This window comes from Thunnus maccoyii, chromosome 16 (genome assembly GCF_910596095.1).
Source record: "Thunnus maccoyii chromosome 16, fThuMac1.1, whole genome shotgun sequence".
NCBI classification, from domain to species: Eukaryota; Metazoa; Chordata; class Actinopteri; order Scombriformes; family Scombridae; genus Thunnus; species Thunnus maccoyii.
Genome location: NC_056548.1, coordinates 15,402,492 through 15,418,929, shown reverse-complemented (window position 1 = coordinate 15,418,929; position 16,438 = coordinate 15,402,492). Strand labels below are relative to the sequence as shown.

General features: G+C 41.3%; 1 protein-coding gene across 13 annotated transcripts in view; it reads left to right on the top strand.

Moving 5' to 3' along the window:
* LOC121880518 overlaps window positions 1-16,438 on the top strand; it is a 177,714-nt gene that overhangs the window by 84,616 nt on the left and 76,660 nt on the right. For 7 of the 13 annotated variants that reach the window (XR_006091559.1, XR_006091561.1, XR_006091560.1 and 4 more), the window contains exon 5: window positions 14,820-15,000. The exons of 1 other annotated variant lie outside the window; for it this stretch is intronic. Coding sequence is in view for 2 of the 12 variants with exons in the window: in XM_042387796.1 (XP_042243730.1) it covers window positions 9,303-9,350; window positions 14,820-14,922 (151 nt within the window). In the remaining 10 variants the exon portion in view is untranslated. Of the gene's footprint in view, window positions 1-5,420; window positions 6,088-8,905; window positions 9,351-14,819; window positions 15,001-16,438 lie in introns of those variants that run through there. 5 more of the 13 variants (XR_006091556.1, XM_042387790.1, XM_042387795.1 and 2 more) reach the window with 3 other exon arrangements.

Genomic DNA, 16,438 nt, shown 5'->3' with positions numbered 1-16,438 from the left:
TTTACTTTACAATGAGCCTATAGTAAATATAAATTTGTATGGTCCAAATATAAATTATGTCCCCTTTTCCAGTGGTTTTAATATTATTATGTAACAATATGCAGGTAAACCCATTATAATGGCAGGTGACTTTAATGTCGTCCCCAATCCCAAACTAGATAGGAGTAGTAAACCCCTTCCATCTGAGCGAACTATCTCAGCTGCTCTTACCAATTTATGCAAAAATGTTGGATTGTCTGATGTGTGGAGATGACTAAATCCATACTAAAAATTATACTTTGTATTGGAACCCACACAATCATACTCAAGAATAGATGCTTTTTGGCTTACTCAAGAAGTACTTTCGAATGTCTGGAGCTCTGAAATTCATAACATGATTTATAGTGACCACCGCTCCATAACGTTGGCCCTCTGTCCATCCATTCATTATATCAAACCCTCCATATGGAAATTGAATAATTCTTTACTCTAAAATTTGATTAATACTGAGAGACAAAACTGTTTGGTATGAATAGTGAATCAGTTAAATCCTTTGCAACCGTCTGGGAAGCATGCAAAGCTATATGCAGGGGGTGGCTCATTAGTTTTGTGACTAATCAGAAAAAAATAAGAGCAAAAAATTAAATGACTATACAAAAAATTATCTGAATTGGAAGCAGCTCACAAAGCAAATCCTATGAATGATCATATACTGATATGCTGATAACCAAATTAGAAATTAAAAACGTATTAAATAAAAAGACAAAATTTGATTTGTATTGCTTAAAATCAAAATACTTTGAAAATGGAGACAAGGCCTGAAGACTGTTTGCTTATAGGCTTCAAACTGATTCACATAATATATTACGCCAATTTGACAGCTGAACCACTAATTGTGGTGTCTTTGGACACCACGTTTGGGGTTATGGCTTTAATTCAAGAGACACAAGATGGGAAAGGATAGAACAGGAAACTTTAGACATATTATCTGTAATCATACCCAGGATGACAGAAACTGAGCTTAAACTAGAATCAATGGTCAGACAGGACACAATGACATTGAAATTATAAAAATTGCAAAACATCAGGAAAAAATTGGAACGCTGTTCAAGAAAATTGGGAATCCGACTTAGGTATATCCCTGGAAACTGAAGAATGTGATCATGTCTGGAAAACACTGATTTAGATCTACAAAGTATCTAAATCGGTGAAGAATAAAATGATCAATCATAATTTTGTACATAGAACATATTTTACCCCTGCTCAATCGCATATGATGGGTGTATCTGACTCTGATCTTTGTTGGCACTGCAAACAAGATAAAGGTACGTTTTATCATATGGTACGGGCTTACACTATGGTAAAAACCTTCTAGGACAATGTTACACAGTCCCTGGGAAAGATCATCAGCTATACTGTTCATTGTGATTCAGCAATGTGTCTTTTGAATTATACTGTTGAAGGAATCTGGTCCAAACGCAACAAACAAATTTTAACAACCGGGTGCATGACAGCGAAAAGACTGATAGCAACAAATTGGAAGGACACAGATCAGCTGAAAGAGGGTCTGTGGGTTCAAACATTCCTAGAGACTATCTCCATGGAGAGAGCTGCATCCTTTCTCTCTGAAGTCTGTAATGAGGAGCAGCAATTGTGGAAGATCATAATAGACAGTGTACGTAAAATACCTATCTTCCCCAGAATCTAGAGACATATTATTATATTACTGAAGCAATATAAATGGTCCATGTTTCCTTGGTTTATTACTCTATTTGATAGATGGCTTGAACCGTACTCTATTTTGTTAAGTTTATCCTCTAGACCCTCATCTCACTAAGCTAAACACAATCTTCATTTTTTAAAATTTAATTACTTATTTTTATTTTATGTTCTTTTAAATTGTTACTCTGTTATTGTCTCTTATTTATCTTTCACCTTGTACAGGCATTTGTATTGGTATGTATGTAAAATATGCTGTTAGTGTGTGTATGCTGTGTTTTTTCTACTTGTTGGAAAATGCATTAAAAGTTCAAGTTAAAAAAAAAAAATCTATAACCCACTTTATTTCCCTAAAATAAATTGTGCCAGTGTCACTGTTATTATTGCTCTATATTTCTACACCCACTTTATTACTGTTAGTCAGTGAGGTGTTCTGAAAAATCAAACTCAGTCCAGTTGTTTAATTTCACATTATTGGTTTCACTGCCAAATACATTTTTTGATTTGATGATGTTACACCATATGTGGTTTTATAATTTACTGGGCATGCAGTTTCAAGCTTTGTAACATTTTAATACAGAGCACCAAAATATTCACATACATATTTATAAGTTCAGTTAAGCATATTATAAATCACATTATGAAACCATATATTTCCAATAAGAGATTTTTACCACAACACACGTTTTAAATGATTTGTAAGTATGTTTCTGCAACGTGAAAATAATATTAAAAGTCTAAAGGCCAGATTGCTAAATATATAGACAGGAGTGTAGTGATGAGTCCAAAACTGGAGAGGCTTTTGCCAGAAGATGCCTCAGCGTCTGCAACATTTCCATCTCTGTGGCTTTGTCACATGGGCTGAGGCAAGTTTCACATAACTCTGGCTATCAGGAGTTGTCCACTGATGGTTAAAGGGCCCTGCATGTTTGTTCTGGGGTGTCTGGATACTTGAATGACAGTGTCTGGCCAACACAACACTTCCGATGTCACATGCTGCATGGTGTATGCCTTACAATAACCAAGATTTAATACAAAATGACATGGCTTGCCTTTGTTTTGGCATGTATTGATTTCAATAATCTTTTTTTTTCTAGTGCAACACCCATGAATTACCACTTTTTATCTGATAATTGGTTGCTCACTTGGAGAGCAGTCAAGTTAATAATTTATTTAGGGTATACAGTGTTTGTTAGCCAGAGCAACAAGCTGCATAAATGGGCCACAACTGGAACACCGTCTGTGTACATGGTTCAGACTTGTGTGGAAATGGTCTTCCAGTTCACTTCACAACTCTGCTAACCACTGTATACAGAAGTTTCACAAGCAGTCACAAAACCGGCTTAAGATTAATTAAACTTCAGAGTAATCCAGTCATGTGTCTTTGCATTTTGGTCCTCCATCTGAAGTCTTTATTGGTGACAGCCACTCTAGATCAGATGGTTGGTGGTTTGTTGGTTTTGGGGAAATGGGGGGAGCAAAGGAGCTGTCACTTGGTCTGAGGAACACACACCCCAGACCCAGTGCTGCCTGGTCTCTGTAACACCCCTCGCTGCCTCCCCCTAGTAAACAGTCCATTAGCGTAGTGCTCCAAGGTAAACATATTTACTGGCTGGTGACGGCTTGCCAGTGTGGCTCCTCAGGCCCCGTGGCAGAGGGGATTTCATTAGGCAGAGGGCAGGGGGAGAACGGAGGAAATTAATGTGCCATTCAAGATGATTTCTTTGTTTCCCATCAACATGATCACAGACAGGCCGCAGGGAAGAGATGATTTACGCACACAAAGGAAAGAGACAGGGAGAGACAGGGAGGGTAAGAGGGAGGGAGAGAAAATATCACAAAAGGCTCCCAGTGTGTGAAATGTCTTCCTTTTGGTGAAAACGCTCTTGTCATGATTTTTGTTATGGCTTGAAGTGCTGGAATTGTTTTCAATCAGAAAAGCTTTCTTGTTTGTCATTAAGGATTGGAAATGGAAGTATTTCTGAGCAAAAGCACCAACAGGCACAACATTGTAATGCAATTTTTTCCACGCTATCTCCACACAGTAATCCAACCAATACGGTGATGTCCTGCAGCCTCGTTAAGAACCTGTTTCACAAAAGAGTTTTTTCATACAGTTTGCTTTGCAGCCTGGAGGATATTATTCTGTGGCCTGCCTCGTTTATTAATAACTGTGGTTCACCAATTAATTATCTGAAAAGTACATACAGCTGATGGCAGAATATCGGGTATGTTAGAAAATAATTTGTAGTGACACTGCTGTGTTGTTTGTTCACAGAAGTAAAACTGTACCTAAAACTTTTTTGGAATTATATTTTGTTGAACAAAATACCCACAAAGAATTACCATACAAAACACTATATATTGCATAACACTAGATTTTTTTTTATCCTGAGATAACTAGTACTACCTACTTCCATAAAAACATCATGTATGTGCACATATGAAGTCGTTCTGCTGTAATTTGATGTTTTTTCAAAGCAGTGGAACATAATAATGGAAGGTTTTGGTCAAAAGTGGGTGACTTGGACCATAACAAAGACAGAAAGTGACTCAGAAGAACTGGATGCTCGCCTGCTTTTTGTTGGAGAGAATCATTCTGCAAAATGAGGAAATTCTTGCCATAAAGACTTAGCAAACCTGTTATGCTAAGAAAGTGAAGCATGCTTTTGGATGGTGACACCGCACTTGCGTCAGTTGCAAAGGTATTATTAGTAGAAATTTTTATGTACACCCATTTGCATGTTTAAATACTGACTCCATAGCTTTCACAGTTTCCAGAAAATTAAAGCAAAAGTAGTTTCATATAAAAGACAAAAAAAACAAAACATAAGGAAATGAAAACAGTGTAAGCTTACTGCTGGACTAAGATGTTTCAGGGAAGCTGTTGCGAGTCACACAGTGAACCATACCTGAGTAATCAGACTAAGCTCTGTCTGCATCTTCAGTACAAGTGAAGCTCTTTTTCTGTGAGTGCTGACTAAGGTTGGACTTTGTCACCTATTATGTGTCTGGTTTTCATGAATAGGGCTTTGGTAGACAGTTAGAGCTGGACAACATCCAGTTTGGTGGCCTCTGCTGCTCAAAGAGGTGGATGAAGATCGGTGCATCCTAATCTGAGGCCATGAATCTCTTGCTTTAACATGTATTGATGCATAAAGTGGATGCAGTGGTATGATATGTACAATGTCTGTAGTCATGTGGGTGTTCGCAACACACCTTTTTAATAAAGATACTAGCAATAATGAGGGAAAGCCCTCAATTTACTAGTCAATCTACATCATTATCCTATAGTCACAGTTTAGAAAGCAATCAAAAGCATAAAGAGGAATGGAGTCATACATGCAGGTGAAGTTCCTTTTCAGAATATCTTAAGCAAAACCACTGATCCTTTTCTCTGTGAGGAACCAGAAGAGGCGGTAGAGGCATTTAATTAGGATTTCACCAGGACACCTTGTGGCTTTTTGGGCAAACAGGACTCAGACGAGAGATTACAGTACATATCCCAACTAATTTAGGGTTGCCTCAGAATCCTCCAGAAGGAACTGGAGGACTATGTGGGGTATGCTGTCACTTTGCCAGTGTAGTGTAGACCTGGATAATTGTCTGAAAATGGATGCATGAATTAGAATTTGTAAGCTAAGATTATGTGGAGATGTTTAGGGTTATATGAGTCACATCAGCATTAATTGAGATATTGTTTGTTATCATTTTGTTTCCAGAATCATAAAAAACGTTTGCCTGCTTCTTTGCCTCAAGGATCCCTTTTTACTGACCTTCAAAGTGACAACCACTGGTGCATTGTGTGTCCCGTTTTGTTTCATTTTGAAATGTATTGTTTTTATACACAAATACTTATTTTCCATACAATGTTTTTTTCTAAATTCTGTTTTGATTTTTGCTTAAAGTTGAATCAAAGTGAATAGTAGGAAATTAAGAAAAGAGAAAGAGACAACTATACATAATACAGGAGGTTAATCTGTGTTTATGTGATTCACTCCATTATCACTACTTGTAACTCTACTTGAGCAGATATTGCTGAAATAGTTGATTTTTTTTAATTGTTCACCATGGCCTGTACTTTCTCAAAGGTCCATATTTAGTACATTTAAGCATACTGGTGTCTTCTGTATTATTATTATTATTATTTTTTAGTCATATGGAGGCATTATATCACCTGGATGCATAATAATTTGTAATAATTCACTTGCTGACCACTCACGTAGTTGCTGTAGATCTTATGTATGATCCCACCAAGTATATTTTCGCTCTCTTTGACTCACTCTGTTTCTCTACATCCACCCTCTCCTTCCGTTCAGGTCATATTCAGGGTTGTATGACACCTGTGAGTGATGTGCTGTGTGACATGAGCTGCATATAAATGACTGTAGAAGAAAAACATGACGTTTTTTTATTTACACACACACACACGCACACACACACACACACACACACACACACACACACACACACACACACACACACACAATGTATTTTCAGATGCCCATCTCCCTGTGCTAGGAGGCAGTTTTATGTAGTTGGTGACCTCAGACTGTGGAGAGCAGGTGTTTAGGGTCTGATAACATCATGACAGAGAGTACAGGTGCGACTACATACAGACAGGAAGGACACACATAGACACACACACACACACACACACACACTCATATTGGATGTCATATTGGATGGCACAGTTCTTTGTTCACTGACCAACAGACAGTAACGTCATAGCGTAGGGGATTATTCTCACATTTGGATACAATGTGCATACAGCTGTGAATGAATAAAATCAATGTAAAATAAAAACTAGCAAAGACATAGATTGCCCACTTCACAATATAAGCCTTTATACAAACATGCATCTGTTCATAGTAAACAATGAAAACATAATTAACTGTGATTATTTGAACACTGTGTTTACTTCTGGTGAAATCCATTTACATACAGTGCATGTCACTTTCACACTCGCAAATTAATTTTTCATGTATATTTGTGTGTTTTACAACCATAAAAAAAAATATTAAATCCTTTTCGTTGTTTAGATCTCTTGTTGATACAGTTGAAAATGATCAGAAACCATTTGTTTCCCCCCTCTAAAGCAGCAGCGTTTGAGTCTGTGTGTGTGTGTGTGTATCTGTGTGCAGTGGACATGCAAATCTGAGAACCTAAAGCTAAATGTCAGCTTTCATGCTGTCCAGGGGGAGGCTTGTCCTCTGCACCATCATGTGGAGAGAAGCAGTACAGCAGTGACTTCATTGACATTCCTCTCATAAAGGCAGCGGCTAACCCGGCCTCAAAAAAAAAAAAAAGTAATCCTTCTTCACTGAGATGTGGGAAGGAAGAGGACACAGTGTAAAGCTGATCGATTTGATCCTAACCAGGAAATTGTACATGTGGTTCCAGAGCTAAGAAGTTTGTCCGCTATGCTGCTATCCAATCCCTTACTTGTACCCTCAGGATGAATACACAAACTGTTTCTGTATAGCATCAAACCATGAAGAGATGTTTATAATTCAAACTATAACATAAAGTGCAGGTTTTTTTTTTTTTTTTTTTCTTTTTTCTTTTGAGAAGTCCTAGCCTGCGGGGTGATGTTTTGTTGATATCCAGCGAGGCCCAAGGTACAGCCTTGATAAGGACTGATATACAGACAGAGAATGTTTTGTCTCTCCAGTTCTCATTGAGCATGACAGAGAGGATTTCAGAGAGGCTGCACTGCCAGATGGGAGATTCCTTCATGGGTATTGTCTGCGAAACGCCTCGGAATATGTCAGCTTTATCTGTGTTAAAACATACCAAACATTTTTGCATGCGATACTGTGGTACCGAAGCTATAGCCTCTCCCATCTGTGCCGTTGCAAACTGTATCTCGGTCCTGCAGCATCCAGTAAACAAGGCAGAAATAACTCCACTGATCTGAGGAGGAGGCTGCCACTGCCAAATTTGTGATACGTAAATGTGTGAAATATTGTGATATTGAGACATGGTTCCAGATAGATTATGTAGTATCAGTGAGCTGTGTTTTATCCCTCTCCCCACTGCTTGTGCTCTCCCTCGTTCTGTTTCTCTATCTCATTCACACACACATACACACTGACACACATAATGCTCTATCATTTCCCTCATCCCGTGCAAGAGGTGTGAAAGGCAAATATATGCTCTCCTTCGCTGTGGACATAATACTGAGGTCATGAATGGAATGTTAATGAATGTTTTACCACATACCTCTATCAGTGGACACACACACACACACGCACACACACACGGAGAATCACGGTCGCACACCAGGATTTGCCGAGTGAGTACCAACCTAGCCAAAACCATAACAATACACTATTTCAAATATGCATTCCTTTGCGAGAGAGTGGGTGTTTTTTTTTTTTTTTTTTTCAGACCACGGCAGCTTGCTTTGACTTGTATGTTGTGCTGCAGACAATGCAACAATGTGGAAAAAAAACGCACACACACACAAAAAAAAAAAAAACATGAGCGGCTAGGTAGGTAGAGGGAGGCAAAAAAAAAAAAAAATTCATCCGTACAGCCTAGCGGGTCTGTTTCTGAATGCATCCCATGAACTTCAAATCCGTGTCACGTTGGGAATTGCAATAGAGGAAACAAAGGGGACAGAGGGTGTGGGAAGGAGAGGCCGCGGCTCGCAGATCAAGAGGCTGTGTTTGAGTATCTTATCGCGGCTGTCGCCAGCTCAACCTGGCTCCATTGACTTTGTGTGGGGATTAGAAAGGCCCACAGCGGCTGATTATTTGGGTGAGTGAGCGGTTCTGTGTAAACAAACATTGTGGCCGGGATTGTTCCAGTCACAACACGGCTGGTTGGCCCCTGACAAACCCCGTACACACACACACACACACACACACACAAACATGCGGGGAGAGTACACACACTGCGGTGCATCATGCTCCTCCTGTAGCGTCCTGATGGGTTGCAGTCGCTTTTTAAGTCACCTTTTATGGAACTTCAGCAGATATCAGTGGTCACTTAGTGTCAAATTTGACATCATGAGAGGGATAGATGCTCCTTTGCTTTAGAACTTTAAAGAATATATCTTTAGTTATCAACAATGTATTTTGACTATGAGTGGATGCATTGTTCTTTTTCAAAGTGATACATGCTGAAAGATGGTGAACCAGACTGAAGCTACTGTAACCAAAAACTGTTGGCATCTGTACACTTGCTAAAGCCAAGAAGAGTCAAGTGGAAGCATATTGGGGGTGAAGGGAGTCTAGCAATTATAAAGAGAAAGTGTATTATTTTATCAACAGCACAATAACATTATGCCAAGCAGATGGGATACGGTGCAAGAAGAAAAACTTTGAGAAAAAACATTTATTTATAAACACAAATCCACTGTGAGACTCGTTTTATTTTTACCGCAACCTTTCACTGTGCATTTTTTTTCTTTTTTTTTTTTTTTTGGAACAAAGGTAGAGTGAGAAGCACCCGTGAAGGGGCTGTGAAGCCTGCTGCATCTCTACATATCCATTCCAGATGCTGGCTAGACTTGGTGGAGCCGGGGCCCGCCGTACTGGGGGCTGGATTTAGTTGTCTTTTCCTCCAGGTGTGATGCCTCATGCTGATTCCCCCACATGTTCCATGGGTCTCATCCAAACACGTCAGGGCTGGTGACAGCGCTGGTAGGCCTGCCCTCCCTCCTTCCCTCCTTCCCACCTTCCTCTCTCTCTCTCTCTCTCTCTCTCTCTCTCTCTCTGCCTCCCCTGGTGGCCCACCCACCCTGCAACTGTACCAACCAACCAACCCTCCTCCTCCTCCTTACCTGTCATCAGAGCCACTGCCCTGGACGTCTGTCCGGCACAAACCTGAGAAGCCTCCTTCCTTTGAGCGGCTCAACTCTTTTGTTTCACGCTTTCCCCACTCCGTCAGACCTTGTGTCTCCTCCAGGGTTTGAACCCTTTTGACGAGGGGTTATGTTCACACCACTGCTCCACAGGCTCTGCTGCAGGCTGGGACAGGCCAGTTGTTGCTCTAGTAACTCAATCGTGCTCAACGGTGATGTAGGACGTATTAAACTTGTCATATTTCAAGCCTGGTCAGTTTTAGGACGATACGCCATCAGGGAGTGTTAGGCAGTTTAAAAAAAAAAAAAAAAAGCAAAGTAGAGTGGAAAAAGAAAACAGAAGCTCTGCTGTTTTGTGTATTTGTTCCCCAGCTGAATGTTCAGCGTCTGTTTCCATTAAAACTGCTGGTGAGCAAAATTCAGTCTTTATCCCACTGTAAACCAGGCTGGCTAAACGTCCCACTTTTGCAGTCGTATTTTACTTTACACCATGACTCCTTTCTTCCATGACAAAATGAATGTTTCCCTTTTAATGTACATGAATCCACCTACTCATTAAGACTTTTCCAGAGCAGGAACAGATAGATGCAGTGGGGGCAAACATTATTAGCTAGCCCACACAAAATATGTTGCCTCATGGCTCGAAATTGGATGCCTTCCAGCTTTGGCATAACTCATATTTATGGGAACAAGAAACAAGCCTCTTTAGTGAAACATGTTCGCCTTCATTTCTTTGACAGAAAACTGTCTTGGTTTATTAGTATTACAACAAATACCGAGCTGATTAATTGTTTCTGTTACGATCAGTAAAGGCGGACCCAAACACAGACAATGGAATTAAGTAATATAAAAAGGGGTTTATTGTAGGAATAAAGGAGAATGAGGATGGCAGGCGAGGCAGAAGGTAGAGAGGCGATGGTGGATGGCAGAGCTGAACTGAGCTAGATGATGGTTAGCAGAGTCGAGCTGGGCAGGACAGGCGGACGAGGGAGTTAGCATAGCTGGCTGAGGATAAGTTTGGGGGTTTAGTAAGCAAGCAAGCAGGCGAGGCAGGCAGGCAGAGGGACCAGAGAGTAGTGATCCCAGGAGCACAAGGAAACACGGTAAGTGCAGGTAACGCAAGGAATAACTCTGAATATGCTATTGCAGAACGGCCCAGAGCGAGAGACTACCACTGTTGTTGAAACAACAATCTGGCGATGAGTGGATGGAGAACTGGAGTAGATATACTGTTGAGCTGATGAGTTGATGGAAGGCAGATGTGCAGGCTGGGCAGGTGAGGTGAATGAGCCGCAATCAGGAGGGAGCCGGAGAGTGCCAAGGAGGGAAGCCACACCCACACCGCATTCACACACACACACACACACACACACAGACACACACACACACAGACAGACAGGAGAAAACAGGAGACAAGGGAAAAGGGAAACACATGGAAACACAAGGGAAATAACTGGAGGCACGGCCGGGGCCATGACAGTTTCTTTCCACTTAAATTTTTTAACATTGAAAAAATGTTTTAGAACTGATTAAATACAAGTAAAACAAAAAAACAAGGAATTACAAAATTAATTAGAAGGCAGTTATACATGCCGTTATTTTGAATGATGAAGTCAACAGATGAAATGAATGAAATGACTGTTTTTTTTTCTACAGAAGCTCTGAAATGAAATGAAATAGTTTTCCTCTAAACCCATTAATGTATTGAGTTCCCCCCAAGGCTCTATAGTATTAGGAAACCACATTTTGAGTCAGATCATACAGACATGGGTTTAGACTAGTGTGTGTGTGAGTAGTCTTCTGTTGTCATAACTTCGATGAGATACTTTCAAACTCCCCATGAGCCGTAGCAATGTAAATGATTTCCTGATGTTTAAAGCATCATTGCTGTGATTAGACACACAGGATCAAGATTTCAGCTTATAAACTGCCTGGATCGTCCCCAGAGCTCATTACAAAACACACAGACGACGGTAACACTTAACTCTTTGCAAATGTGCAATGACAGAAAGTAACTCTGATGTGATTGTATTGTTTTTACAGTATTAGCACAACAGTTCTGCCCTCAAACTGGATGACGCAGGAAAAAAATGCATCAAATACAAATATGTGACATGACCTAATGTAAATAACACAGTCATCTGTGTCTTATCAAGTCATTTTCTCATCAAGTTGTGTCCAACAACTCATAATATTGTAATTGGCTGTTGGGGGTGATTAATATGTTGTGTCAAACGGAATCAAATGTTTGGCAACTTAAGCTTAATATGATGAGACTAGCAAATGTCAGGAAGCTGTGGTTTGGTTTGGAAGTTGTGGTTCAGCTTAAACTCTTCATCATTGTCATGCTTCTCCTCCCTTTCGTTAGAGTGGTTAAAGGATTTGTTGTTCTTCTGCACAGTAAGTTTATAATGTTTAAAATAACATTTTCTGTAGTTTGAATGAAGTCTGATTAACTGGAGAGAATACAGATTGATAATAGCACGTGATGGCGTGATTATATTTCATGTAAATTTCTTTTTTTTTAAAACATATTTTACGGTGCCGAGATTCAAATCTCTCTGAAGTTGGCACTCAGATTCTCAAGTTTTGCTTCCATCTCTGGGCCGAGCACATCAATCGGAACCATTGATTTCTCGCTCTTAGTTCCAGGTAGGGCATTGCTAGCAGTGGCGCAGGGACCCTCGAGCCACCTTGTCTCGTGACATCATTGCCAGTCATCCATTTCGTCTCCTCTGCTCCAGCTGGAGCTGGATGTTGGACCTTGGTGAGGCCCCAGTGCTGGTATTAATTTCTTGGGCCTGTTGGCGTACGTCCCCTGGCAGCCCAGCGCCAGCTCCATCCCCAGTCTCTGCCTCAGCCCCAGCTCTGGTTCCATCTCCATGTAGGAGTGTTACTGGAAAGCTGGCCAGTGGGATCTGGCTCTTATAATCATTTCAGGCTAGACTTGACAGCATCTGTAGCAAAGCTTGCAGGAGATGGGCTATTAGTATTCAGAGAGGACAGACGTGGAGCAAAAAAAAACAGGAATAAAAAAAGAACAATCCATCCTGGAAACATACATCATCTTCAGAAAACTGTGAAAAAAACATTTTCTGTGGTCCATTTTTCTACAATATGGTTTTATAGCTTAATGCCGATATGGTGCATGAGTTTGCGGAATTTCAGTGTGGTTTCCAAGATTTTGAGCAATTTTATATTTATAAAGGGCTGTGTCCAATTGCAAACTGAAGGAATGGCTGAATAATGAAGTGGAACCTTTTTAGGTTTTCTGCCACAGATAAGGAACTAAAGTTCACAAGTAATTTCATGTTTAATGCATTCACTACTTACATGAACAACATGGATAAATAAAAAACACATTTGATGACCCATATGGAGTGTTCAGATATTGGAGTGAAGCCTACGTACTGTACTGCAGCCACTTTGGATTATGTTACCATAAGACACGTATTCCAGGCAGACCCTGTGTGGAGGTTTATTCCTTTCAAACAAGCCAAGCTAATGAAAAACAAACTCAAGCATTTGCATTTCTATGTGGTCAGAAACCTTCAGTTTTTCATTTTTCACTTAAGGGGATATTTTTCTCGTTTCGAGCTGCTTTTTTTTTCATGAACCAGTTGAAGGTTCCTCTCTGTCTCATTCTTTCTCTTGCGACCGATAAAAAGTTATGTTTCTCAACCTTCTTGAAGTCAACCATAACAGCATTCTCCATTCTGTGCCCACTAATTGTCATTATGTCAGTGTTGGTGATAAGTGTACATTACTTTTGATTGTGTGTCTGTGTGAGAAGAGGTTGTCCAAAATTCCCACTGGGTCCCGCTCAACCAGTCCCAAGATTCCAGTGGCTTCATATGCCGCACAGTTTCAGAGGCTATTAGAGAATGTTTAACGTTGAGTCAACATGAGGGAATACTGTACCTTCCCTGTCTTTATGAGACCAAGATGCAGAATGATTAAACCCCATCTCTTGCAATCATTATTACTAGGCGTACTTGGACTGGAAAAATCTTTTTGTTACTTCATCTTTTCAAATGAACATTTCATGGGTGGCTGATATACACTATTTTCTCAGCTAGATGTGTTGGCTCCTCCAAATATTGATGTCCACAGGGTTTTGGTCTTGGATAGCTCAGCCTGTAACCCTTACAACTGTTTCATCTTGAAGAGCAGGAGTTGAATACAAGAAGTGCTGAGAAAACTTGAGAATCGCATGAGAATAGTAGGCACCAGTCTCTTTTAATGTTGCTAGATAACAGCGAAACTCACTTGCAGGAGTGTACTATCTTCCTTTTTGCACATGCTTCAGATATAAATCATGCATTTCTATCGAAGTTATCTGTGCATGAACACCTCACCACGTGACTTGCTGACCTCCACAATCGTGCCCGTGCATCTCCTCCTTCCTGGACTAAGAACTCCTGAGAGGTTTCTCCAACAAGCTGTTGTCCCTTCTGTAAACACAAGTAGAATACTGTGTGTGTGCGTGTGTGTGTGTGTGTGTAGATAGGGTTATTCAAAAGCTGTTCCACTTGCATGGCAACGCCTCATTACCCATACTGCCTCCTTCTTTGCCCCGAAGTGGGGTGCGGCTCCCCTCGCTGGGCCCAGTCGTCAAGGTGACCCAACATGCCCCAGGATGGCAGGCAGGCAGACAGGCTGGGAGAGAGGGGGCTGTTCACTCTGTCTTTATTGTACAGGGGCCACCGTATGCTAGCTGGTGCTCGAGGCCCTGGGTAGTTCCAGACTGCCGCACGTATCCCGGTGAGCAAGCAGCTGATCTCATTTTTCAACACACAGCTGCCCCAACATCAGGCCCAGGTGAAGGTGACCTCCCTCGCCTGTTGGAGTGCCTCTTAAAGTGTTGAGGTCCAATTGATGCTGTGCCAAATCCAAAATACCTTAACTTCTGGTGATGTAATTGTTGCTGTTTTAATTTTGGGTTGCATCAGAACATATTTTTTTTTTTGCAGAGCAGAGTCATTAAAAGCACGATTAAAGTGCCGCTTTAACATCTACAGTACGCAGACATATGTAGACACAAATGTGACAGTTGTCGCTGAGTTACTGTAGCAGGCTGTACGCTGTTTGAGTCTCTCTGCTCTGCAACAACAGACTGATCAGAAAGCACAAACAGGCCTTTAACTGCACATCTCAGGCTTTTATCTCTGCAGACATCCATTTCTATCTCTTGTTTATTCTCACTCTATCCATCCATCCATCTATCCGTTCCTTCCTCTCATTTGTCTCTCTACCTCCCTCCCCGTGTCTTCCTGTCACCCCCCTCCCTCTTCCCCTTCTAACACAGGACAGATTGGGAAGCCGTGATGGCGGCACAGAAGTTGAGGGAGAAGCTATTTATCCCAGACGGATCAGGAGGTGTGTGACGGAGGTGTGGACGGTTGCTGCAGGTCAGTGACGTTGGCAGGCGCCAGGCAGGCCGGCCCACATGGCTCGGGGACTGTGGGACTACAGACAGATGGCACCTGGTGGGTGACAAACAATTAACAAACCAACAAGAATAGCTGGATCGGCAGTATACCCACAAGCACAGGAGATAGCAAGAGAGCGGGTGCATCTGTGCTCTGAACACTTTCACTCTTTACTTTTCCTCTTCCCGAGTCTTGTTTTGTATAACAGTTGCAATTTACCCATGTGTCTTTTTCACAAAAACACTCTTGTTGTCGTGTCGCTATAGAACAGTCTAAATAAAGCGGTGTTGAGCATATGCAGTCAGCATATGTTTCTGTTTATTTCAGTGCAGTCTTGAGAGAAGCAGTGGGTTATTTAAATATACAATACAATGAAACATTACATTTGATATCTACTTAAATGTGAAGCAAAAGTTATAAACAATCATATAAAGTTTCCTCCAGCGAAAGCGTTACCTGGCATCAATGTGCCTGTGTGTGTTTGTGAAATACATGCTGGAAATGGACTCAGTGTCTTTGTTCAGAAAGTGAGCATGGTGGCTGATGATATTTCACCGCCTAACTGCATCCAAATGTCATCATGATACAGTGTTTCTGCACTCCACTCCCACTTACTGTACGAGTGAAGACGTCCTCTGTTGGTCATAAACAAGAAAATCTGCAATTTTGTAAGTAATATCTCTTTCAAGAGTTGGGAGAGGGAAGGTTATTATCCATACCTAACTGTGTGTAAGTAAACGGCTGTCAACTGTTAGAATTATTGCTTTGGACTGGCATTGGTCCTAGTGTGTGTGTGAACACATCTGGAGTCTAGACTCTGTGGCTCTGTGGGCAGGGTCCTATCTACGAGCAGCATCAGGTCCGGAGACCGGCCATGTTGACATAGGTGGCACATGCATACCGGCATCTGTTTCAACAGTCAGTACTCTCACCAAATACCCCCCCTCAAAGACACACACACACATACACACACTGCTGGACACTTTTATCCTTCACTGAGGGATGGAAGAGGGGAGGAGGGGACAGAGAGAGAGACAAAGTGGAGGTAGAGGGGGGGGGAGCAGGGCCTGCTGATCCCGCAGAGGTCCTTGGTAACCAAAAGCAAATGCTACTTCTCAGAATCAGCACTGTAAATCCTCCAATCCCCCCTTTTTCATTGCTGCGTCAGGATATTAAGACATGGAGGGGAGGACAGTAATGTGTGTGTTTTTGTCTTTTTTCCCCCTTGCTGGTTGTATGGTAGTGTGCGTATATGGGTAACAGACAACATATAATGAATTTCCTCTTGAGGAGTTATGGTTAATCATGAAAATGGCCCCACAGTAGTCTTGGGGGGAAGTCTGTGTCTGTGTGTCTGTGTGTGTGTGTGTGTGTTTGTGTGTGAGAGAGAGAGAGAGACTGCCAGTGGACTGCATTGCAGGGTGGTGTATGCGGAAGGTGCCTTTAGCGCTTCCAGATCAGGGAGTTTTATTAGCCCGTGTCAGAGCACTGTCAC